General features: G+C 50.6%; 2 protein-coding genes across 7 annotated transcripts in view; one reads left to right on the plus strand and one right to left on the minus strand.

The window, feature by feature from the left end:
• Positions 1-3243, plus strand: part of SVOP (SV2 related protein) — a 65479-nt gene extending 62236 nt beyond the window's left edge. The window contains exons 15-16 of the mRNA XM_001496966.6: positions 120-209; positions 1611-3243. Coding sequence (XP_001497016.3) covers positions 120-209; positions 1611-1817 — 297 coding nt within the window. The 3' untranslated portion in view covers positions 1818-3243. The remainder of the gene's footprint in view (positions 1-119; positions 210-1610) is intronic.
• Positions 3244-4960: 1717 nt separating this feature from the next.
• On the minus strand, positions 4961-25503 carry DAO (D-amino acid oxidase). Of its 6 annotated transcripts, none has more exons than XM_014742105.3 (12): positions 25066-25503; positions 20992-21052; positions 20455-20656; positions 19248-19362; positions 17905-17981; positions 17177-17242; positions 15428-15482; positions 14102-14206; positions 13131-13213; positions 11752-11869; positions 10539-10637; positions 9051-9327 (listed from the first exon to the last, which is right to left on the minus strand). In XM_014742105.3, exons 2-12 carry the CDS (start codon positions 21032-21034, stop codon positions 9196-9198), a joined length of 1095 nt encoding a protein of 364 aa, XP_014597591.1. In that variant the 5' UTR covers positions 21035-21052; positions 25066-25503; the 3' UTR covers positions 9051-9195. The 6 variants fall into 6 exon arrangements, with proteins under 6 accessions (XP_001500986.1, XP_014597593.1, XP_014597591.1 ...); XM_070275324.1 differs by having other exon boundaries at positions 10539-10634; positions 25066-25203; XM_001500936.5 differs by lacking the exon at positions 20992-21052 and having other exon boundaries at positions 4961-9327; positions 25066-25361.
• Positions 25504-26115: the final 612 nt, after the last annotated feature.

A 26115-nucleotide genomic window follows, 5' to 3' on the forward strand; every position in this document is an offset into this window, starting at 1 on the left:
CACCTGAGGGATCACCCTAACTTCAGGCCCGCCTGTGGGGGTCAGTCCCATCATCCCTGAGCTGGAGAGGAGGGAGCCACGCGCATCTTCTCAAGCGCATGTTGGTGGCTGTGTTTCAGGTCTACCCCACGGCGACGCGAGCGCTGGGCCTAGGAAGCTGCAGTGGCATGGCGAGAGTGGGCGCTCTCATCACTCCGTTCATTGCTCAGGTAGGGGTCGCCCCCAAACACAGAGGGGTGGGCATGACAAGAGCCAGTGCGTGGCAAGTGGTCACTATACGCCGAGCCTCTGCAGAACCCTCTGTGTGCATTATCTTGTGTGCATTATCTTCCTATGGAGAAGTGTTGCTTGCAGATGAGAAAACTGAGGCTCAGAAGGGTTAAAGACACCTGCCCAAGGTCACACAGCTGGGAAGGCTGGAAGCTGGAATCAAACCCAGATCTTTCCCATGCAGAAGACCCTGGGGAGTGTCATATGATTTGGCGCAAAACAATTTGGATGAAAACAAGGAGGCCAACATGATTTAGTGGGAAACAAATGTCCAGTTCCTGGTTTCTGAGTTGGATAATTAGATGCAGTTGCAGGATTTTGCAGCCATTTTTGTGTCTTGAAGCACTTCTATCCATTTTGAGGGATCTTATTTTGAAGTCTTTTTTTAAATATCCAATTCATTTTTTTCTGTTTTTATCACTTTTTTTATCAAGATAAAAGTCACATAACATAAATTAACCATTTTAAGGTGAACAATTCAGTGGCACTTAGCACATTCACAATGTCGTACAACCGCCACTTCTATCCGGTTCCGAAACGTTTTCATCCCCCCCAAAATAAAACTCCGTATCGTTTAACCACGAATCTGCCTTCCGTCTGCATGAATTTACCTATCCTGAATATTTCATATAAACAGAACCCCAGCACATGTTTTCACCAAGTATTTCTGTTCTGGGCTGTGGTGTTTGGCCATTGTATGCACTACTGACTCCTATTGGCTGAGAGCTTGCCGTGTGCCCACGTGGTCCAAAGTGCTCCAGGGTGAGGCCATCATTAGGGGTGGACACTGACCTCATGCCCGTTCGGCTGATGAGGAAGTGAGTTTTGCGGCACGCCGTAAAGCTAGCAAGTCGGCAAAGGCGCTGTCCCAGGGGAGAGTGTAGTTATAAGGGATACAGACTCACGAGCCTGATGGACTTGCCCATCAAGACCAAAGGCCCAGGACTACAGGCGTCCAGCCACCAGGAATGGGGCCAGGAGATGGTCAGCTAAGGGACACACAGCACAGGAGTCACCAGGTCAACCTCTGGCTCTCAGGAGTATCGACCAATGGGGGCGCTGAGCTGGTCTTTGAGTGTGGGTTCAAATAGGTTCAAGCCCCAGCCCCATCCTGAGTGTCTATGAACTTGGGGATGCTACTTAACCGTCCTTGAGCCTCAGTTGTTCCCTCTGTAAAATGGGGACAAGTACCTACCTCACAGAGCTGCTGTGAGGACTAAGCGGTTCACTCACACAGAGTGCTCACAGGGGGGCCTGGCGGTATCAGTCTTATCTGGGTGGTCGGTGGAGCCCGTGCTTCAGAAAGGATGCTCTCACCAGCGGGCGTCTCCCTCCCCCAGGTGATGCTGGAATCCTCCGTGTACCTGACGCTGGCTGTGTACAGTGGCTGCTGCCTCCTGGCTGCCCTGGCCTCCTGCTTTCTGCCCATCGAGACCAAAGGCCGCGGACTACAGGAGTCCAGCCACCGGGAGTGGGGCCAGGAGATGGTCGGCCGAGGGACGCTCGGCACAGGCGTCACCAGGTCGAACTCTGGCTCTCAGGAGTAGCGACCGATGGGGGACTGTGCTGGTCTTGGAGGCTGTGGAGCGCGGGGAGCTGGCGGAGCCCAGCTGGGGCACCGACTGTCACTGCCGACATCAAGAACTCACCCTGGAGGACGACCTGGGCCAACAGGGTTTTGTGTCTTGACTTCGTTTGCTCATATTCATAGAGATCCACCCCAGGACGGGGAGGTGTTTGCTCCAGGGTTCTCTGTATGTGTGGGGGGAGGTTTGTTAATAACCTGTGGATCTGCATGGGAAAACTGCCACATTAAGAGTGCCAGGTGGCACGGGTTGGCTACCACAGTCAGCTGGTCACAGCCTCAGTGAACAACAGCCCAAAGATCTCTGTAGATACAGTCCAGGCCCAGACCCCTGGGAGACCAGCCGCCCGGGGAGTCGACACCTGCCGCCCACCATCTGGACCTGTTCAGGAGGTTTCTCCTCCACCCACGACCCCAAGCTTTCTTCTTTGAAATTGCGGGTGACCCAGGTGTGGCCTGAGCAGATTTTTCTTGGGTCTGAGAAACGCTCCCTCACAAGGGGCCCCTCCGATCCCCTCCCCAGGGCCTGGGCAGTGGAGACTCTGGCAGACGGACATACATTTGAACTTGAGCCACATGCCCCCCCACCTGGCCCCCTCTGGAGTTGCTGTCCTTGACTCCAAGGCATCCAAATGTGTCCGTGGGCACAGCTGGGCTGGCGCCAGATGACAACCTCAGAAAGTGGTTCGCCCGGGGTGTTGGGGACGGAGGCCGAAGGGAGGTGAGCATCAAGCCCAAAGCCCGAGCAGGGGCCTCCCCTTCAGAAGCAGCGGAGGGCACGTAGGGGCTTCTTCTCTGGCCCCCTCCTCGGCCAGGCTGATTGATGGCTCTTGGGAAAGAAAACAGTTAACTCAGGTTTCAGCGCTTTGGATTCTGAGCGTGGGCAGGTGGCTCAATGGGTAGAGAAACCGAAAGGATGCTACACCAACCACCTGCTCCCGTGGGCGTCAGGGGACCAGGACTCCTTCCTCCCTGGTTTCTCGGCAGCCTCTTGCTGTCAAGAGCTGGCTTGGTCCTCACATAGAGGCAGCTCCTGGGGTTCAGCATTGGAACCCATGGCAGGGACGCTGTGGGCTGGGGAGGCACAGGAGGGCCTGGATGTGTGAAACGTGTACATTTTCAAAGGAAGAGCAGGGAGGGCGGTTGGGTGTGGGGTTGGCCTTGGGAAGAAGGGCTGGCGCCATGTCTCAGCAGACAACGTCCACCTCCAGGATCTGCTTTCCATGAGCCTCTTCCCCATCATGAAGGCAGGGAATCTAGAGAAGGAGGGAAGAAGGTGCTGGATGCCAGCAAAAGCTGGAGAAGACTGACCCTCTGCTTGAGGGAAACATGATGAGGAAAACGAATGTCTCCGTTCATCTCTTATTAAAACATGTTGGTGATGGACATTGCAAGGGTCCAAGTTTGTTCGTTTGTCATAATGTCCTAGTGACAGTTCAACAGAATGGTCTTGCCCACTGTCCAGCCAGGGTAGTCTCAATGCTTTAATACGATGATCTTTCCCACAATGATGATCCAAATATGATAAATATGATAATCCAAATATTATTTCCAAATATGGTAATCTTTCCAATAAGGGGAAAAAGTTGCACAGTTGGCTGCCAACGTTGTGACTTTGAGTCTGTGGGAGACAACACTTTCTTCTAATGGTGTGGAGCGGGCAACTTCTTCGGTCTCAGGTCCTGGGTCGACTGCAAACAATTCCACATCCCTGAACTATGGGCTGCAGCGCCCTGGGCCCAGGCTGTCCCAGGGGAGGTGGCTTGGCAGACCTGCCTGTCCCTGACACCCACATCTCCCTGAAGCCTGAGTGACTAGAGCTCTAATTACTTCTGGTCTGCTGAGCTCTCCTGGGGAACACAGAAGCTTTGCTGTCCTTTTTGCCTTCCAGCTGGCCGGCTACTGCTGGATGAGCGAATCCACTCCTTTTACCCTCAAATAACCTGGAGGAGCTGGGGGCCGCGGTGAGAGAGGAGCGCTTGCCGGGCAGAAATGTTCTCCAGGGGCTGGGGTAAAGGGGTTTGCAGTTAAGCCTTTCTCTTCTCAAGATAATGAAAGTTTAAAACTGTGCCTTCTCAATTGCCTGCCTTTCTAAAAAATCAATGTTATTGAACGATACAAGAGCTGCCACAAACGTTGCCCGAGCCTCTGAAATACACAGGGCCTTTAGCTGAAAACGCTTGTAGCTAATTTTGAACTACCCAAAATCTCCTGTTTCCATTAATGGAAATGTCATCCGTTTCTGCCAGTGTTAGGAAAGATTTCAGAAAATGCCCAAGGATGTTCACTGTAGCCAGGGTTATCTGGTTTCTTTCTTTCCCTTACTTCAAGTATTCTCAGGAAGATGTAAACGGCTGTGTTGGAAATGAGATGAAAGTGCACCTTAGCCATGCGCTTTGAAATGAGTATTGACATTCATTATTTTTAAATGACGTTAAGCAACAGAGAGCCTTGAAGGATGAGATCAAGAGTCTCCTTTGGTTACTACTAACAAACCAGGGATACCTGGTGCTGCAAGCAGCAGCAAAAACAATCAATGGTAGCTTAAACCATTAGAATATTAATTGTTCATTTAACAACAAGCCCAGAGTCAGGCAGTTCCAGGGAAGATTCAGAAGCTCGACAATGTCATCCAGAACCCAGCTTCTTTTTGCCTTTCCTCTCCACCATCCTCTGTTATGTTGGCCATTTGACCCTATGCGTGAAACCTCATGGTTGCAAGATGGCTGCTGAAGTGCTGGGCATCACATTTTTTTTCAAAGGAGGTAGAATGGAGAAGGAGCAGTCACAGAAAGTTTTCTTTCTAAGGGGTCTGTTTTCGGTTGGGAAGGGAAGTCTTCCAGCAGATCTACCCCTGCTTCACCTTGGTCAGACCTGGGTCACATGCCCATCCCAGCAGAGTCCTCCCTAGGGCTGGAGAAAGAAGGGCCTACCTCCCACAGGTTCAAGGGATACCCACAGCCTCTGGAATGCAAAATTGGGGTTCTGTTCGCACGAAGAGGGAAGTGATGGTTGTTGGACGGGGGATGGATGAGAAGAGCCTTGCCACAGAGTTCCCATCAATGCTTTTTTAGCTGCAAGGAACAGAAATCGTACTCTGACTAGTTCAAATGAGGAAGTACTGCTTTATTATAAGACCGGGGTAGGTAGTTATTTCCCAGAGGGGACAGCCAGGAATCATTTCACAAATGAGTGAAACGAGGCGAAGGAACCGCAGGAAGAGGGAAGAACTGTGGTAGAGTATAAAGCCTCGGCCCTGGCCGGTGGAAGGGGGGCTGCTACTGAGCTCCAGCTGATTTTGTTGCACCGGGGGGGTGGGGGGGGTCCCCTGATTTTCAAGACAGGAATCTGGACTTTTATACAAAATCTCCAAATTTTGGTATGTTAGATCAAAAATGTTTCAGCGATGTGTGAGCCAAATAAAACTCACGTGCAGGCCAGTTTGGGTTGATGGGCTGCCAGTGGGAAGCCTCTGAAAGGTTAGAAAGATCTCATGTAAGTCAAGTCCAGCCTGGCCTCACACATTGGAATGGGGAACTGGAGAGCCTCCAGGGTCCGAGGCAGCCCCTCTCTGTATCTGTAGCTCTCGTTTCCACCCCTCTCTGCAGACTGGATTCCTTCTGCCTCCTCCTGGCTGCTGGATGTGCCTAACCGTGCATACGGCTTCTGCTCACCCGGCTCCGTGGCCTCATAACTCAGCTCTGCAAACATATCTGACTCAGCTGTTCAGTGTCACACTTCCAAATTCTCAGGATGAGAAGAAACTGATTGGCCAAGTTGGTTCCAGTCCTGGTCCAATTAAGTTAGGTCATGGAGGGGTGGGGTCAAGAGGTACAAACATGGTGGTTTGGGCTGCCCTGTTCAACAGGGTGGCACAGACAATTACTGCCTTGTCTGTAACCCACAGCAACATATATGTAAACTCTCAAGTCTGTTCATCATGACTCTCTATCATGGATCATGCCACGCCATGTGGTCAGTAAGCGTGGGGTAGCTACTGGGTATCAGGCATGATATTCAACACGGAGGATGCAAAAAAAGAATAAGACACGGCCCCTATGTTCACACATTCACGGTGTTGTCTGGGGAACAGGCGTAAACAGATCCTTGCGATGCAGAGTGATCTGGGCACTAACAGCGGACGCAGAGGGTTGTGGGAGGCACACAGGGTGCCAGAGCCGAAGTTCTAGGACATCCTGAAGCCCTTTCAGCTCCTTGAAGATCCAGTGATTTCCGTCAGCATTTAGTCACAGGTGGTACCTGACCGTATGCTGATTCTTTGCCATTGGAACAGCCAGGTAGATCACTAGAATCATTCTCGATTAATCGAGAATATTTGATAATGAACCACTTCAATACCCCTACCCCCACCACGCCCGAGGACACAGTGCTTTCTAACTTCATCAAGAAGAAAACAATTCCACTCACAATAGCATCGCAAAGAATAACACACTTAGGAATAAATGGAACAAAACGAGCGTAAGACTTTTACAAACTACAAGACATTGCCTGGAGAAATGGAAGATTGAAATAAACGGAGAAATAGTCCATGAGCATGGATCAGGAAACTTACTGTTGTTAAGGTGTCACTCAATAGTCCCCACATTGATGTATTAATTCAACAGAATCCCTATTGAAACCCCAGCTGGCTTTTTGTGCAGAAATTGACAAGTTCATTGTAAAATTCGTAGGTAAATGCGAAGGACCCGGAATAGCCAAAAAAATTTAAAAAATCTTGAAGCAGAAGACTAAAGTTGGAAGACCCACACTTTCTGATTTTAAACTTATCACCAAGCTACAGCCATCAAGACAGAGTGGTACTAGCGTAAGGATAGACATCCAGGTCAACAGGATAGAATTGAGAGTCCAAAAATTCATACATTTATGGTCCATTGATTTTTGACAAACGTGCCAAGACAATTCAATGGGGAAAAATAACCTCTTCTAAATTCAGCAAACTGCCAAGAAGTCATTGAAAATACGGTTGGAGGTCATCTTCAGGGAAGCGACAGGAAGGTTAGGCGAAGGGAGAGTGACGAATTCTAGCCTCACCATGTCTACAGGGCCGTGTGGGTCGCAGAATTTCCCCCATGCTGCTTCTATTCTGAATTTCAGGACAGAGTTAAGAAGAAGCCCCATTGGAAAATTTCCTACCGTTTACAGAAAGAGCAGGAGGGCCACTTTGGGTCTGAATGTGGACTTTCCCGACCCCGTAGAATTTTGCGAGTCCACTGTGTTCTGAGTCCTATAGGGTTCCTGCAGACAACTAACCTTGACCGGTGGGAGTTGCTCTCCCTGGGAAGTCTTAGATTAGATAAAGCAACCACTTTGGTCAAAAACTAAATGCTGTGTTCCATCCCGAGCACCAAGAAGTGGCCCCCCCAATCTTGTGAGAGTCCCCCAGTCTTAGTCCAAAGGCGGCAAGGAGGAGGAGAGAAGTAGTCTCTTTTCAATGTGTTTGCAGAGTGAGTTGGGGAAGAGGCCCAACCGAGTCCCTCACAACTGTGTATTTTCCCTGCCACCCAGGATTCAGTCGTGTGCAGTGGTTGAAAATGAGGCCCTGAAATCACATCATTTCTGGCCCTGAATCTCCATTCTACTCCTTCCCAGCTGTTGACCTCGTACTCTCTCTCTGCGCCTCGGTCTTCTCATCTATGAAATGGGAATAATAGCAATCGCACTGCGGGGTGGGGTGGGGTGAGGATTAAATGAGTAATACGTGCAAGACTTTAGCACAGAGCCTGGTTAGAATGCAACAAATTTTAGCTATAATAATAATTATAATTATTAAATATTATTATGATTAGAACAGGAACTCTTAGATCTTGGCTCTCTCACTTAGCTTACGGCCAGCCACAATCATGGCAGATGCTTCGTTGAAGAAGCCATCAGGTGAGACGGCACGGGAGGGAACAGACAGTAAAGGCATGGGCGTGGCCATGGCAGGGGCCAGTCGAGGCCTCCTGACACCACATAGGGCGCCACTGGTCCCAGATACATGAAGACTTCTAGGCTCTGGTCTTTCACATAAACCCAGACAGATGAAAATTCAGCCTCAGAGGCTAAGGCAGACAATTTGGGATAAAGATGCTAAAGTGCCTTCTCGGCTCATTCAAGGCTTTCCAAAACATCTGGAAGCCTGTTTGCCATCTCAGAGGGTGCCGGCCAGAAGATAAGACACATTAAATCTGTCCTGTAAACAAGGAGTATGCTTGGTGAGCGTAATTCTCTGTGAAGGGGTTCCCTGTGGGATGATCCCTCCAGTGGCCATGGGGCCACTCAGTGGGCAGCTGATGCCATTTGGGATCCTGGACATGGAATGAGCATCATATGTTGCTAGTTCAATGCCTCGCCTCTTCTTCCTCCTCCACACTCCAGTTCTACACATAACTTCCTGCAACAAAATCCATTCCAGCCTTCCCTCAAGTGTGTTCTGTGGCATTGGTGCTCTGGGCAAAAGGATTCCATAGCCAGACAGGGTTAGGAAGCCTGGATGAAACATCGGTTACGGGTCTTTGCTGCAGGACTTTGCAGAACCTTCAACATGTTAGAGTAACTTGTCATCAAGTTACTTAACCTCAGCTGTCCTCAATTTTCTGCTTGCCTCTGATTTTCTGAGCTTCGCCAGTCCTCCTCTTTTTGCTGAGGAAGGCTGGCCCTGAGCTAACATCCATGCCCATCTTCCTCTACTTTATATGTGGGATGCCTACCGCAGCATGGCGTGCCAAGCGGTGCCATGTCTGCACCCGGGATCCGAACCAACGAACCCGGGGCCACCGAGAAGCGGAACGTGCGAACTTAACCGCTGCACCACCAGGCCAGCCCCCTAAGCTTCCTTTTCTGCTGAGGACTCATGGAATAACAGCCCCCTGCTGTTCTTCATAACATCGGGCCCCGAAAGGGTGGAGAGACCTCAGCCATCAGTGGGGGCCCCAAATGATGCTGAATTCACCTCCAGGAATTGACCTGGTGGTTTCCTCCCATCTTGTGCTTCTTTTTTTTTTGTTTTTCTCCCCAAATCCCCTCCCGTAGGCAGTTGTATACTTTTAGTAGTGGGTCCCTCTAGTTGTGACATGTGGGATGCCGCCTCATCATGGCCTGATGAGCGGTGCCATGTCGGCGCCCAGGATCCAAACCAGTGAAACCCTGGGCCACCGAAGTAGAGCGTGCGAACTTAACCACTCGGCCACGGGGCTGGCCCCCCATCTCGTGCTTTTAATGGAAATGAGTGGCTGCGGGAGGTGGGGCAGTGAGTGATGGCTGAGAGAGGAGCACACTGATCAGCTGGCCCAGGGCAGCGGGAGGAGTCCTTGTCCGGGAGGCGGTGGCCACTGATGTCTTCAGAGGTGGGATGGTGGCATCCTGAGCAACTTCCTTTCTTCCAGGACTTCCCCAAAGAGCTTGGCTGCCTCCAGGGCACAGCCCCAGTGGATGGTGAGCCCATAGCCTCCATGGCCATAGTTGTGGATGAGCTGGGAGAGGCGGGAGAGAAGGTACAGGTCTGCCCTGGAGGACTGAGGGGCAAAGCCAGGCGGCACCCAGCTCCTCCCAGCAACCCGGTGGGACGGCAGGACCCCGGGAACAGCACGAAGGAGGACTGTTTGAGGAGCCGAAGGATGCCATCCTAGACTCCTCTTCTGCTTAGGAGAGGGCCCTGCTGTATGCACTGAGCACAGGAAAAGTAGAACCATCTAGAACTTGAGGTCAGAGACTCCCCCGGCATCAAATTGTTGGAAGTTCTCTAAATCATCTTCCTCTTTCCCACCCGGCTCCGGACTGATGAACCTCTGCATTAAAAGAGTCTTCTACCCACCTCGGGATGGAAGAAAAGCAGGGCATGGTCTGGGTGGACTCTGGATAACGTGTTAATTCATCCCGGGGACAGAGGCGAGACCCCCAGGCCCTTTTCAAAGCTAAAGTCATCAGCAGGAGTTACACTCCATATATGACTCTCCCTTCTACACTTACACACACACACATGACCTCTCTACACACAACCCTCTACATACACACAGATGTGCGTGCACACGCGCGCGCGCCCACACACACTCCATGCCTGGGATAAGGGAGGAAGGGAGACCTAGTTAGGGAGATGGCTCTCCTGGCGCGAGCCCAGCCACCACCTACTCAGGTCAGTTCCTTCAGCCCAGGACAACCCCTGCTGTTTCAGTTCCCACCCCAGGAGAGGGGACCCCAGAGAGAGGATGGGCAGCCACAAAACGGACCTCTGGAAGTGACTCTGGAGTCCAAATCAAACCGCATCCCTGCCTTGCCCCTCACCAGTGGTCTGATTTAGGCAAGTGACGTCACCTCTTGGAGCCCCAGTTTGCTCATCCGAAGCATGGGGAGAAGAGTTCTTATCCCGGAGAGCCATAGGGGAGATTCAACAAGGCCGTTCGAGTCATGGGCACAAAGTCTATGTTCAATAAGTACCCATTTCCTTCTACTCGACCACAGGCTTTAGCAAACCTCTCTGTAACCGCCCTCTGTGTAACCTTGAGCAGGTCCTTCACCATCACTGAGCCTCAGTTTCCCCGCTTAGAGGAGGGGTTATTAGCCACCACTGCTCCCGCCTGCCAGGAGGCTGTGTGGAGCTGGAGGTCAGGTAAGACTCTCCCCAGGAAATGCGGGCGCCCTCTTAGGAACGGGGGAGGGCATCGCTTTCCTTGCCAGGAGAGCATACCTCTGTGTTGGACGGTCCAAAGCGAAGCCGTTCTCTCTCTAGCCGAACCTGGGGGCGTACTGGTCGGAAGCCAGTGCATTCACTAACAATTTCTGCCTTCTGGAAAGAAAAGTGTTAGTAATTCATCTCGGCATTTTTTTTTTTGCTGCTGCCATTTTTAGGTGATATAGAGTCGGCTTCAGGAAGCTCATTCCATGACCACCGCCACTAACACCATCCCTGTCACTCTTATTAATCACCATGACCATCATCCCCACCTTTATCAGTCACCAACATCATCACCATCACCGCCACCACCTCACCACCAGTTCTATCAACCGCCCCATCTTCATCAACCATCAGCTACCACCATGATACTATCAACAGTCACCACCTCATCACCATCATTTTCACCACCCTCAGTGTTTTCATCTCCATCTACACCAATCATTACTTCTACTCTCTGATGGAGGAGGTCATCAAGAAGATGCAATCCCCAGTTTGACCCATGAGCTGGACCGGGGCAATTGGAGGCTCCTCGTTCCCTCCCCTGTCCTTGGAATGTGCATTCTGCTTGCCTTCCCTGCCTGCGGAAGCTGCCCCAAGGATACAGCCTTGAGATGGTAATGTGGTGACGAGACCGTCTGGACCGTGTATGTGACTGAACCCAGTTAAGGCTCCATACAAACTTTTAAGATTCTGGTGGGCAGGTGCAGAGATCTACTCATCTTGCAGTCACCCCAGACAAGCCTTGCTAAGTTCCCTTGCTTATTACAACTGCTCCCCACCAATCTGGAGTGGTCTGCTCTATCTTGTTCTCTCCATGCCCCTCACGTGCAGGGGGCCAGTTTCAGATCACACCCAGGAAGTTCCTATGGAGGTTGTAAACAAACACCCCCACCTTCATCACCATCACTATGCTCGTTGCCACTAGCAGGCAAGGGTGAGAACTGAGATTTCTGCAACAAATACATCTGCTCCTTGTGAAGACAGACTAAGTCGTTTGGGGGATGTCACCTCAAGAGAGAGCAACTCTTAGGCATGGCCATGTAAGTTTCATTAGCCCACAGCAGGACTTCCCTGTGTGGTATCAAATTCTGGTGTATTCTACAGACCCTTGCTGGAATGAATTTGCCTAATTGTCCCAGTAGTGGTATCTTCCCATCCTCAAAGGCCTTCATGATCAAGCTGCCAGGACCCCGGTCTAAGGCATGGATACCCCTCCCCATCTTACCTTCAGTGTGGGCTCCAGTCTGCAGCAGCCTTCCCAAATGCTCTTGTGGTCCTGGATATTGTTTACTTCACTCCAGTTCCCCAGCTGGAAGATGCCTCCAAGAGTCACTTCCCGGATCCTAGATAAAAGTGCGGAGGGTCAAGGATGAAGGCAAACGAAGGCTTTGAGATGAATACGGGTCATCTCCATGCTCACCCTTACCACCATGTCTACCTAAATCACTACTACCATTAACGTTGTCATCCCTGCTAACAATTCCATCAACACCACTACAATTGCCCTGTCAACATCAACCACCATCTCTACCGCCATCATTAACATCACTGCTAACATTGTCATCTCTTGTAATGTACAGCATGGTGACCATAGGTAACAATACTGTATTATATACTTGAAAGTTGCTAAGAGAGTAGACCTTAAACGTTCTCACCACACACACAAAAGTTATAATTATGTGAGTTAACGGATATGTTAACTAATCTTATTTTGGTAATTGTTTCGGAATATATGCATATATCAAATCTTCATGTTGTACATCTTAAATGTACACAATGTTATACATCAATCATATCTCAATAAAGCTGGAAATACATTGTCATCTCCATCAACAATATCATCTTCACTACTGCCTCCCTTGCTACCATTAATATGTCATCACCATCAACCTTATTCACCATTTCCATAACCACCATTAACATCACCATTGATATTGTCATCTCCACCATGCCACTAGCATCGCCATCAAGGTAGTCAGCACAGGCACACTATTAACATTGCCTTTGAGACTGTCCTCTCTGCCACACTATTAACATTGTCATTGATAGTGTCATCTTCATCAGCATCAACTACCGCCTCACTCCCAATCACCACCATCATCAACATTGATCTCCTCATCAACACCACACCACTCCCATTAATGTCACCACTATACCATCTTTGTCCCAATCACCACCCCTATCAACGGTGACTTCCCCATCAATGACAATACTATCTCTACTACCACCATTCTACTGTCAACAATATTGTCATCTCATCAACACGGCCACAATCTTCACTAATATCATCACCTCTACCATTAATAGCATCATCACCACCAACCAAATCACTACTCCCATTATTGCCATTCACATCACTTGTACTGTCACTGCCATCACATCCACTACCTTTGTCTCCAGTTATCACCACAACTGTCATCAAAAACATGCTCAAGATAGAGCCCAATCCAGGCTGAGTCCTGTCTTCCCATTTAATGGCTCAATCTCACTTGAAAAACAAAGAAAAAACCTGCAGGGACTAAGCCAGAGGTCTGGGGTAGGCAGCATAGGCATGAAGAGGATAGGAAAGACCCCCTCTTCTGCCCTGGGATGTCGGGTTTTTACCCTGGGATGATGTATGGGGACCTGTAGATGCCTCTCTCTGGGTCGTGGGTGACAATGAAGTGCTTCATCCAGGGGGCATCCACCTGTTGATGGAGGACGGAGACGTCTCGTCAGGGGAGTTGGACCAGCGGGCTCCTCTACCCTCAGATGTTCTGACAAGAGGGGCCAGGCTGATTCCTTAGCCCTCCCATGACCCCTCGGTCCAATCTGCACCTGACTGCTTGGTCTGATGGGGAGCCACCCCTGCTCCCTAAAGCATTGCACATTCTCACCCACGTGTCCAGCACACGTGTAAACACTCATACACATCAGCCCACATCAGGAACACACATGACCACCCATACGTGCTTATGAATGCACATACGTACACACACATACGCACACACACACACACGTGCCCACGAATAGGCATGCTTCACTCACATGCACACGTGCACAGTGGGAGGTGGCACGGAACAAGGCTTACACACCTAGGCTCGTAAACCAGGTTTCCCGGGTTCTAATCCCAATTCCCCCACTTACTACTGTGTCAACTTGTGCATTTTACCTAATTCCTCCATGCCTCAGTTTCCCCATCTGTAAAGGGCAATGGTGATATGACAGACCTCATCTCAAAGGGTTGTGGTAAGGATTAAACTAATCAACATAATAAAGTGCTCAGGCCTGTCCTGGCATTTGGTAAACACTCCATGAAGGTTTGTCCTTTTCATTACAACCTGGCGTATGCAGCTCCCACGTATGCTCACACAGATACACACTTGCTTGGCTATGAAGAAAAACCCCAAAAGAGAATGTTTGGGAGGGTCGTGCTGGTCCTCGTTCCTCTAACATGTCAATTCCCTGAAGTCTGGGGGGTTTTTCTAAGGGATGTCCCCAGCATGTCCTATGTCTTTAGAGATGAAATAAGCAGGCAGCTACACTCTTCCTATCAACAAAAGCAAGAGGTCTCCCCCCGTCACCTTCACACTCACCTTAATGATCTGCCCCCGGCCGGGCTGCAGCATGGGGTCTGGTTGCAGCTCCCCGGCCCGCACCCCGGTGCAGTTGATAATCACGTCTGCGCCTCCTCTTGCCACCTGGCAGCAACCAGCAGAGCAGGTGGGGCGGGAGGGGGTGAGGACCCTGGTATGCCCCTCCCTACCCCTCTGCCCATCCTGCAGCTCTCTGCTCCCGGTGGAACAGCAGGGAGAGGACTCAATGTGGAATCCATGAGCCTGGTTCCAAACCTCTGTGTGACCTCAGAAATGTCCTGTCACCTCCTCAAGGCTCAGCTGCCTTAGCTGTAAGGTGAGGCTGGTAACATCTGTTCATAGACTGCCGTGAGGCTCCAAAGTACTCCGGATATAAAAGTACTTGGAAAGGAGTACCATGGGAGGGGGGAATCTTCTTGGAACCTTCCAGAAGAAGTCAGAAAGGCCACAGAGATAGTTCTCTTCCACCTTCTGACTCCTTTTTATTCCATTCTCTTGCTTTCTGCTCTGCCAAGACACCTGCAGAAGGCACGTTGGAGCCCCTAGCTCCGTGCACGTAGGACACTCGACAGCTCAAGGATGTAGCGGGATGGGCACCCGAGCTCCCAGCCCAGCTTCAGTGACTCCCCTCACAGGTCAGTCATGGGCCACACCCCTCACAAGGCATCACTATTGTTCACGAGACAGGGTTTGCTACACTGGACCATGAGCTCCTTGGGAATGAGGGCTGTGCCTGAGTCAACCATGTCACCCAAGTGCCCATCAGGGCTTGACCCAGAGCAGATGCTCCTTATGTATGTTAGTAGCTGCATGTACCGAGAGCCTTCCACGTGCCAAACGCCATTCCAGGTGCTGCAGCTGAGTGAAGTCACACAGCAAAGCTCCTGGTACATAGCCGGTGCGCGGTGATGGGAGCTGCTACTGTCACTGTTGTTGATGGTGGTGTCACCCTGGAGGTGAGTCGGCCGAGGGCCGAGACTTTGTAGAAGCACCAACCCAGATGTCAGTAGGAAGCAGCCAAGTGTCTGGAACTTGGGTTGGGATGCAGCCGATACTGGGAAGGGGCAGTCACTCTCTGGCCCTGAAACTCACTGAGGCTCAGATATAGATTAGCCCCTAACAGCCACTATGATGCCACTGTCCCTTTGCTCCTGCCACCAACATGAAGGCAGAACGAGTCCTTCTGGGACTGAGAAAAAGCCTCAAGTCTGGGATAGGCTTCAGTGGGATTCCAGAAGGTTGAGAAGGGGACCCCAACCCAGAAACAGGAAGCAGAGCCCTACTTCTTGCTCCCACATCCAGCCCCTTCCAGCCCTGAAAGCTCACCTCCTCCAAAGACTCCACCTTCCTCTGGGAGAATTTCACTCCCCGCTCAGTTAACCTAGGATGATCAGACACATCAAAGAGCAGTATTCAGTTCTCTATCCCACTCCTCCAAAGAGGATGGCAGGAGGGACGTTTCCCAAAGAAACTTCTGTGGACCTTAGTCCCACAGGATGCTCCTTGAGAAATGGTCGTGTAGTCATATCAGTTCATGAGCACCCTGCTGGACTAGTGGTCTGTGAATTGTCCCTTGGTAAACCTGAGATGGTCCAAGCCCCTCGTCAGGCAAATGGGGATGCTGAAGGTCATACGGTGAGTCAAGGATGGGACTGGGACTCAAACCCAGGTCTCTTAGTTCAAAACGCTTCCTACTACCACCACATTGCTTTGTATCATCAAAAGGGATGAGATGTGGGGTAAAAGAGGGGCAGAGTTGGACAAATGATAAGTGGCCCTTTGTCAGAAGCAGAGCATGAGAATGGAGGTGGGCTGGGGGTACCCTCCCCTCCCTCTAAATGTTCCGGAGGAAAAATATCTGTTACTACTAGAAATATAGTAAAGGGGGCCAGCCCTGTAGCTGAGTGGTTAAGTTCGTGCACTCTGCTTCAGCGGCCCAGGATTTTGCTGGTTCGGATCCTGGGCACAGATATGGCACCGCTCATCAACCATGCTGAGGCGGCATCCCACATAGCAGAGCCACAGGGGCCCACAACTAAAATATACAACTAGGTACTGGGGGGCTTTGGGGAGAGGAAGAAGAAAAGAAGATTGGCAACAGATGTTAGCTCAGGCGCCAACCTTAAGGGAAAAAAAAGAAATATAGTAGAAATATCAAAAGAACAGGAATAAACCATATGAAGGCTGAAGCACAGCCTCAGGAGTATTTTATCTACATAGTTTCCTCAATAAAGAAAAAAACGGGAGCATTCTTTTCTGGAAGAGCCTGGACAGGAGTCATAAGTGTCCCAAAGTTAGGAGAAATAATCACGTTTTAGTACAACGGTTTCCAAACCTGGCTAATAATTAGAATCACCCGCATACTTCTTAAAATACAAATTTCTGAGCCCCACCCCAGAGGATCTGATTCAGTAGATATAAAGTGGTGTCTTGAAATCTATGTTTTTAAAAACCTCCCCAGGTCATTCAGTAAAAGCCACCATCCATTCCAGATTTTTAAAAAATCTTAATAAATTAGTAGCATACAGAAAATGTATAGAATCTTCCTTAATATGAATGTATCTGAATATAAATACAATTGTATCTCTCAAGCTAATTTTGCTAATTTAGAACACTATAAGATTCCTATTAATGTCAATAACAAGACAAGGACGTCCAATATCACCTGTGTTAATTAACATTGTTCTGGAGATACTGGCCACAGCAGTTAGACAAGAAAAAAACTGAGGTATAAAAATAAAAGGCAACTTATGTTTTGTAGATGATGTAAATATATCTGGAAAACTTAAGAGAATCCATTTTAAACTATTACACAAACATTACAGATTTCAGTGAGGTCAATAGTAAATATTACATGTAAAAAGTTACCCAGGTGGTTCTGATGCCCAACCAGGTGTGGGAACCATTGTCTTGGTGCAGAGAAGTGATCAGGCCCAAGGATAGCTCCCACTGAGCCAAAAGGTTTTTGTCAGCATTTGGGGTTGGTCAACACAAAGATGAATCCCAGGAACGATCGCCTGCTACAGCTCTGGCCCCTGGGCAGTGCTTGTCTCAAACTGAAGCCGAAAATCTCACCTCTCAGTCAGCCACTGCAGATACCGCTTGCCCTCCAGGATCAGGCTCGTGTTGAACCAGCCATAGCTAGAGTGTCACGGCAGGCAAAAGGTAGGAATAAAGGATCAGAATCAGAGCTGTATTTGAAGGCTGTCAAATGGAGGCGGGAGCTGTCTCCTTCTTTGGGCCCCCAAAGGTAGAGCCAGGACCACCGGGTGAAGTTCAAGGAGGGAGAGGTTTTCAGCTCAATGCAAGGAAAAATTTTCTATCAGACAAAACCATCCCTGATACCTGGATGTGCAAGTGGAGATCGGGCATTTGTAGAGGGGATTCAGACAGGGGTTGGGTGAGGAGAGGACCAGAGGGGCATCAGGCTGAAGAGAAAGGAACAGAGGGGTTTGGAACCACACAGACTGGGTTGGAATCTCATTTTCATCACCAGGCTGTGTGATCTGAGTAAGTGACTTAGCGTCTCTGAAGCTCGGTTTCCTCATCTACAAAAGAGGATAGTGATCTGGGGCTTCTGGGCTTGAGATCTGTGATTAACATCCCCCACCTCCCTAGCTCAAGGGCCAGTTTGGGTGGGCAGCCCTTCTGAAGGAGCTGGACAGACACCAGGAGACCAGGGTACCAGTGGCTCTAGACCTGGGGTGGGACAGGAAATCTGATGCCTACACCTCCTGTTGCCTCTGGACAGGTCTGTCTGAATTGTGGGGCCTCAACCTCTTTTCGCATGATAGTAACCTTACCTATAATCAGGGAACATGTCCAGCTCTCTGGGGGTCAGCTTCCGAAATCCCAGAACTATGTCCTTCCAGGAAGGGTCCTGCAGAGGAAGGAGAGAAGCAGGCAAAGGGATGGGTGAAAGTCAATAATAATGGTAATAACAAAACTTACGTAAGGTTCACTGTGTGTAAGGAGCCGTTCCAAGCATTTTATGTATACCAGTCCATTTAATCTTCACAACAATCCAGTAAGGTATATAAAATTCTTATCCTCATTTTCCAGATGGACCAGTTGAGGCTCAGAGAAGTTAAGTAACTTATCTAAGGTCACACAGGTCATAAATGGTGGAGCTGAGATTTGAACTCACACAATTGGGCTTCACAGCCCATGTTCTTGACCATTATGCTATACCAAGGAGGACAGCAAGACTGAAGGTGAGTGACAGGATAAGGGTCATAGACAGGGGAGAAAAAAGGGGTGATAGTGAGAGTCACCAAGGGGTGAGAGTCGGAGGCAGCAGAGTATAGGGTCAGATAACCTGGGTGGAGAACCTCACCACTGACCATGTTGGATTCTCTGAGACTCAGTTTTCTCGTCTGTATAATGGACTTAATAACCACTGTGGGTCCCACGGAAGGTAACAGATCATGTAGTTAATGCCCTTAGCACGTGCGAAACATTAAATAAACCTCGGAGAGCTGGCTTGGGGTTCTGGGCACCCAGCCAGACCACCCTCTCCAAGCAACCTGAGACCATCCCCCAAGCCTGTGCCCTTCTCAACACATTGGGAGCCTTGTGGTCACAGCCTGCCTGGGTTCAAACCCCAGCTCTGCCACTTAAAGCTTTGTGAGCTCAGGTAAGCTACTCATTTCCCTGAGCCTCTATTTTCTCATCTGCAAGGAAAAATAATGATAGCATTTACTTCCAGGTTATTATGAGAATTAAATGAGTCACTGTTCATAAAGTAGTTAGGACAACGCCTGGCACATAGTAAGTGCTTTAGAAGTTGGTGCCACAATGAGCGCAGGAATCCCTCTTGCTGAAAAGCCCTGGGCCCTCCAGGGGTTCATGAAAACTTTTGGCTTCAGTGCCATGTGCCACCACTACGGGACGTGTCCGAGTTTTAATTCTCATACCAGTCAAAGGCTAGTAGTCCCCATGGCTCAGAAGATTCATTGGTCTCTACCAATTTAACAGCAAAATTGGAAACAAAAATAATTTTAAAAGCAAAAATAGAGTTTAAAGTAAACCTGTTTTGAACACAGGAGTCTGTGGCCTAAGAGGCTGCAAGTACTCCCCCAGACTCGGGGCCCCAGCCCTGGTCTGTGATCAAGGCTCGGCCCCACATCAAGGACTCGTCACTCACCGGAACAGCTTCATGGAAGAGGTTGTAGCCTGAGATCAGGGCCAGGCCCATGTCTGCAGCGTTGGGAGAATGGAGGTGGCTCAGGAGATAGTCAAAGGTCTGCTGGTTCCAATGCCTGGAAGGATCCCCCACAGTCTCGTCACCTGAGACCCCGAGCTGGACAAGAGAGCTCCGAGGGTTGGCTTGCACAGGGTGTGGTCAGGCTGGAGGTGATGTGTCCAGATCCAGAAACCCACCACATTCACTCCTGCAGCTCCTAATGCCTCCAGGTCCTCCCCTACCCTGAACTTTCCAGTGTTTCCCCATTAATAGGATGGGGGGGGGGGGAGGATGTCCCATCAGAACCATTTGGAGCCCGCCTCCAGCTTGGGATCACCTGGCTGCTGGGTTTAAATGAAGGCTCTGATCTCCTCTTGGAACTGTGAGCCACACGGTTCAGGCTCACGCCGGGCACCTCCCCTCCCCCACTATAAATGCTAGCGGCAGGCATCAGCTTGCTGGCCCAAATGCTTTCCTCTTCTCCCTGGACACACAGCTCAGCTACATTTCCTAGACTCCCTTGCAGCTAGTTGCGGCCGTGTGACTGCATTCAGGCCCACAGACCCTGGAGACCTGGCACACGAGGTCCCCATGCTGTTCTCAGTCCACAGGTGCTGGCCCGTGAGAATGGCAATGTCAGAAGCCACGAGGAGGACGGCAGAGCCGTGAGATGGAAGGAGCCTGGGCCTCTGAATCGCTACCCACCAATGAGGAACATTGGTTTGAGAATGACGGGAATGAGAATGAAACTTTCGCTTGAGCTGTTATCCATTTGAAGGTGTCTTTGTTGAAGGAGCTGGCAGTTTCTAAACTAACATAACGACCTTTGTAGGTCCTTAGCTAAGCCAGAGCATTGGTTCACCCGCTTAGAAGGGTTCCTGATTCACAGATGCACGTGGCACAGACAGCCCCCTGTCTAGGGGAGGAATGAAGACGAAGGCTCCCTCTGTTGGGCTCACATCACCTCTCAGCTTTTTTGTAAGATCAAGTGTAGCATCTGTCTGGCACAAGTAGGGGCTTAATATTTATGAGTATTTTCTCCACATCAGGCCAGGCCAGAGCCTCCACAAAAGGCTTGTTCTTGGTGACAGGAACCCTGAGAGGGGGCGTCCTCTCTGCAGACTCAGCGCCCCCAGCGCCCCAGCCACCCTCTGGGACCGGCACTCACGTCTCCTGCGGGTTGCTGGGGTTGGAGAGGTAGGGCTGCCAGAGGCCGGCAGCCACGTCGGTGTTGGTGAGCGGGGTGAAGCGGTCTGCGTAGACCCTCACATCCAGCGACTGCAGCACTGGCTGGTAGCGGTCGTGGATGCAGAGGGCTGTGGACAGCCCAATGACCCCTGCTCCGATCACCACTACGCGCATCGTGCCACCTGCAGGAAGGACGGGTCGAGGCGTGCCATCCTCACCATCGTCTCCATCACTATCTCCACCGTCTCCACCGCCCACTGAAGGCTTAGAAAGTGTCATACCCCTCCCAGCCCTTTTATCCTTGATCCTCTCGAGGGCCCTCACAAAGCGAAAGACTGACACATGGAGAGGCAGAGCAACACGCTCACGGTCACACAGCGGGTAAGGGCTCCCCACCCCAGTATCCTGTCTCCAGACTGGGAATAGAAAAAGGGCCTAGCAGAGGCCCTGGTCAGCTGTGGGCTGGAGAGTCTAGCGGTTAGGACAATGGGCTCTGGCTTCAAATCTCAAATCGCACCTCTGCCTCCTACTGGCCGTTGACCTTGGTCAAGATGCTTCATGAGCCTCAACTTCTTCTTCTGGAAAATGGGAAAAATAACTCATGCCTCGGAGAGTAGATGGGAGATTGAATAAGATGGCAAATGTAAAGAGCTTAACACAGTGTCTAGTGTAAAAAAAGTGATTTACTGACATTTCTGGAGTCCCTCCTACGTGCCAGCCCCACAGTGCTAAGATGCATCATTTCATCTAAGTCTCCCACCGTTGCTATGAGGTAGGGACTGGTGTTATTGGCCCCATTTTACAGATGGGGCTCAGAGAGCTGAAGTAACTTACCCATGGTCACACAGCTAGTAAGTGGTACTGCTTGGACTTAATTTCAATTCAAGTACACTCGACACTCACTTATTGCACACCTACTGTGTGCCAAGCTGGCAGCTAGCAGATGCAGCTGTGAGCACATTAGATGCAACGTCTGGCCTCAGAACTCTGGTCTTCCAGCGTACCCCCTCAGGGCCTGCCTTGGGGTGCTGGGCTGGCTGGTCCTCAGAAGTTTAGAAGGCCCAGCAGCTTTTGACTTTGAAGCTGCTTGGGCCCGCACAGCAGGGAAACATTCTGCCGGCTCCTGCTGAGGCAGAACAAGGGGACTTTTTGTGCCCGGAAGGGCCAAATTCAACTTTCCCTCCTCTTTCCTCATGACTCTCCTGCCGCAGCCCTCGGCTCCTGGCAACTGGGGCCCGTGGCCCTGCATGGCAGGACATTCTCAATATGGCCTAGTTTTGCGAAGGGGGAAAATGGCTCCAGCCCACAAGAACTGGACTCCGTTGGGGTTTCAGCAGCCAAGTTGGAGATGAAACTGAAAAATGGCAAGGCATTTCTGGATGATTCTGCCTCCGGCTGTGAGTCCGGGCCTGGTTGCATGGGCAGACCCCCTCAGGGACCCCTGGGCTCCTCCCACCCCTCCTCCCCCATATTTGCCTCAGGAGACACAATCTCCTCATCTGTGAAATAGGAGTAACCCCGATGCCAGAGGGTCATCCCGGAGGTTAAATGACCAGCTTGGTGACAGTTCTTGATATGGTGCCTGGCACAGAGTAAGCCCTCAGTCTATAGTGGCCTCCTTCTGTCCCCCAGCACCTTGAAATAACAACGGAAAGAACATTGGATTAGAGGAGGAGAAAGGAAAAAGGGAGGGTCAGATCTGGCTTCACTTCCGGCTTGCTGTGTGACATTGGCCAAGTTACTTGCCCTCTCTGGGCCTTTGGATTGTCTGTATAACCTCTGGGGAGTTGACCACTTTCATCCATTAACAATAAGAAAGCAGAAACAGAGAGTTTTCCTATATTTTCCAAATTCCCCGTAACAAATCCGGGAGGTGGCCCAGCATGGGGAGATGGTAGCGACAGCCCATGCTGGGGCTCAGATATGCCCAGGCTCACAGCCTGGCTCTGGCACACGCCAGCTGTGTGACCGAGCGAGGGTGACCAACCTCCCTGATTTGCCAGCACTGGGCGGGGTTCCAGCATGTGGATTTTGAGTGCTAAGACCAGGAGAGTCCTGGGCAAACCGGGATGACTTGGTCATCCTAACTGAGCCTCGGTTTCCTCTTCTGGAAACTTTTAAGGGTAAAGAAAGCTTCCTGCCTATTATCTCCCCACCGGAATATCAGCTCCAGCAGGGCAGAGACTTCTGTCTACTGCTCTATCCCCAGGCCCTAGCATAGTGCCTGGCCCACAGCAGGGACTCATGATGAAATGAATGAATGAATGAATGGAGCTCTTATGAGGCTCAAAAGAGAAAACACTCATAAAGTGCTAGGGAGCTCATAAATGACAGCAGTGATTGTCATCATCCCCCCTTTACAGATGAGGGAGCTAACACTGGAAGAAAGCAAGGTCCATTATTTGAGTCATAGCAAGAGCGCGAGGGAGGGCGAGGGTGTGACTCCAGCTCTGCCTTCTCCAGGGCCCCTGCTTTCTCCATTCTCACACCACCTAGAAAACCAGCAAAGCGTGCAGGAGAAATGGAGCTGCTTGCATGATAGAGATGTGTGAGGTGAGAGAGGGAGAGTGTTTGAAAACCCTTAGGAGGTCTCTGGGCAGGGAGAAAGAGGCTTTGGACTGAAGCAGAGCCGGCACACGGTCTCCGAGAACAGGGCTGGTCAGGTGTGGCAAAGCCTCTGGTTGGGAGCAGTGGCACCTGCCCAACAGCACAGCATGAAGGAGGACCCAGAGCAGCTTCTGGGACCAGCTGGCCGAGATAAAGAGGGACAAGTAACAGTGTGGGGCTCAGTTTCTCCAATGTATACAATTTTAGAGATAAGCTAGGTATCATCATGCAGATGGGGAACCTGAGGCCCAGAGAAGAGGAACGGCTCAGCCAAAGTCACACGTTTGTGATAAAAGGGTTTGTGGGTCTCGGGGTTACAAAGTCTCTGTGAAAGATAGAAATAGATTGAGTCACGAAAACAACTGGCAATGTGGAGGTAACAGTAACAGTGGCTAGTTTCTCAGCTCCTACTGTGTGTCAGTCGTTGTGCTGAGAACTATACAAGCATTATCTAGTTTAATCTCCTAATAACCCTTGGGCTAATCATTATGTCCATTTTACAGAGGAGGCAGCTGAGGCTTGGACACCCAGCTGGTGAGAAGCAGAGCCCAGGCCAGCTTGACTCGCCAGACCGTGTGCTTCAACACCACGCCATGCTGGCGAGTCACACGACTGGAAAAATCTGAGAGTCAAGCAGGTGAAGGGAAGCAGCCAATGTTTCAGGGTCCGTGCATTGGAAGAAACATAAAATAGACAATTGCAGGAATTTTTAGTGTGTTGGTGATCGGAATAGAACTGAAAAGGAAAAAATGTGTGTCCTAAGTCAATTATCTTAATAAACTCTTGGAATCAAACTTGATACTGATTAAAGGCACTGTGCGCATGTGTATTAAAGTGCAATATAAATGCATGCGGCTCTTATCAGCAGTGGGAGCCAGGACCGGGCAGACGCAGCCTCAGGTGAAATCATTCGCGCCTGGGGGGGAAAGAACTTCTGGACTCGTCCGCACGCAGCTCAGATATCGTCAGCTGTTTTCTCCCTGTTGCTAATGTTTTTATTTCTGTTGCAGTTTTATGCCATTACTTTAAGCAAACAGGTAGTCGTGTGCATCCAGGAAGGTGCAAACACAATCCATGACACTGATCTGCGTGTGTGTGTGTGTGTGTGTGTGTGATGAAAACATCTACATAAACACAGAGCAGGAAGGGAACCAACGCTCTTCACTACCTGCCACTTGCCAGGTTACACATGTCGACGCAGTACAGACCTCTTCTTACTTACCCCTCTCAGCTGTTCTAGGAGGTTCTACAGACATGGGGCTGAGGTTCAGGGAGAGGATGTCACCCTCTGAAAGTCACCCAGCCGGTGTGGGGCAGCATTCAGATCTGGATCCAGTTCTATCTGAGCTTTCTTCGCTGTGCCATAAAACGATTCAGGCAGCCGGCGATGAGCTGGCACCTGACACATATTCTGCTGGCCTTTTAGTCTTGTTTTGGTTTGCATCTAACCTCCTTTGTCCCCAGAAAAGGAATTTGAGGCAGCTTATGCCTTTGATTGCCACGTGAGCCTCTCAAAGAAGGAAAGCCCTGTTCTACAAAAATCAAGTCACCGGCGAGGTATTTGAATGAACAGAATCAGCTCTCCTGGCTTGCACCATATGGCTGCTTGTTATGAAGTTGATATTTTCACTGTTTGCCTTTAAAATGGAACAGATTCTATAAACACTTGACAACAAGGCTCCCAGCTCCCCATCCCCAAAATAATAAGTACCATTTATGGAGCACTTGCTGCCTGCCCAGTTCTGTGCCAAGCTCTTTACATTCATCACCTCTTTTAATACTCAGGTTAACCCCATAGGAGGTGAGCTATGACCCCTATCTTCCAGAGGAGGAAACTGAGGCTTGGGAAGGTGAAGGTTCTTACCTGTGGTCCCTGTCCCACTCCGAAGCTGCCACCTGCCACCTGTGGAGCCTTCTCTGTTGACACTGGGAAGACGCTGAGTCCCGCTGCGCACTTCTCCCCGGACCACACACACACACTCACCTGGCGTGCCAAACTGCTGCAGAAAAGAGGCAGCTACAAAGGACGCAGGGTCCTATCTCCGGAGGGGAGCCTCCTGATTCTGGCGCGTCCTGTCCTCAGCCCTCTGCCCACCAGCCGCACTGGAGCTCAGGGTCAAAGTCTGGAGTTACAGACAGGGTACAGCGAGGGGTGGGGCTGAGGGCTGTGCTGCTCCCGGGGGCTGAACCCTGGCCAGGCCGGGAGACCTCACTTCCCCTCGCTCAGGCTCCTGAAAAGTTGCCTGACTTTTCTGGCTGAACTCAAGCCCCTGCGGATAGGCCTCAGGAGAGGGAGGGAGGCAGGGAGGGAGGTGGGGAGGGAGGGCGGGAGTTCTTGGAGGGCTGATGGGCACAAGGAGGTCCGTCTCCCGGGCCAGCTGGAGACGTTCCTTTCTTCCTCTTCCTGCTGCCACCCTGGGGGAGGGGAGGGTCATTCCCTGAACCACTGTGGGCCTGCACAGTGGGAGTGGTCAGCCTGGCAGCCCCCGAGCGGAGGCCAGAGATAAAGGACAGGGGCTCGTGGGGCCAGCTGACCTGCCTAATGCCATTCTGGGATGCTGGGTGGATGAGGCCAAGGAGAGACTCAAGGCAACGCCTGTTTAGGTCATAAGGATGCGTGGGTCTTTGCTCCCGTATCCCAGAGACACAAGCGGCAGGACTCCAGGTCCCTCTTCTGCCAGGGCTAGACCTGGAGCAGGGATTTTTAGAGCCCAAAGATCATCAGGAGCCTCACTGATGGGGAACTGAGGCCCAGAGAGAGGGACCAACCAGCCCTGGCTGAGGCATCCTTTGGGTCAGTTTTGAAGGTCCAGCCTCCACTCCCCTACCTTCAGCATCATCAAATAAAAAGGAGCAGAAGAAATAAGAAAATGCATGCAAAATACTTGGTACACAGTATCTTTCTTTAATAATAAAAAAAACGATGGCGTGAACTCCACCCTTTATGCTATATACTTCCATTACATTTGAATTTTTTTTACAATAGTCGTGCATTATTTTTACATCACACAACCTTTGTAAAATCCTTGAGCCT

The sequence above is a fragment of the Equus caballus genome, chromosome 8 (assembly GCF_041296265.1).
Source record: "Equus caballus isolate H_3958 breed thoroughbred chromosome 8, TB-T2T, whole genome shotgun sequence".
NCBI classification, from domain to species: Eukaryota; Metazoa; Chordata; class Mammalia; order Perissodactyla; family Equidae; genus Equus; species Equus caballus.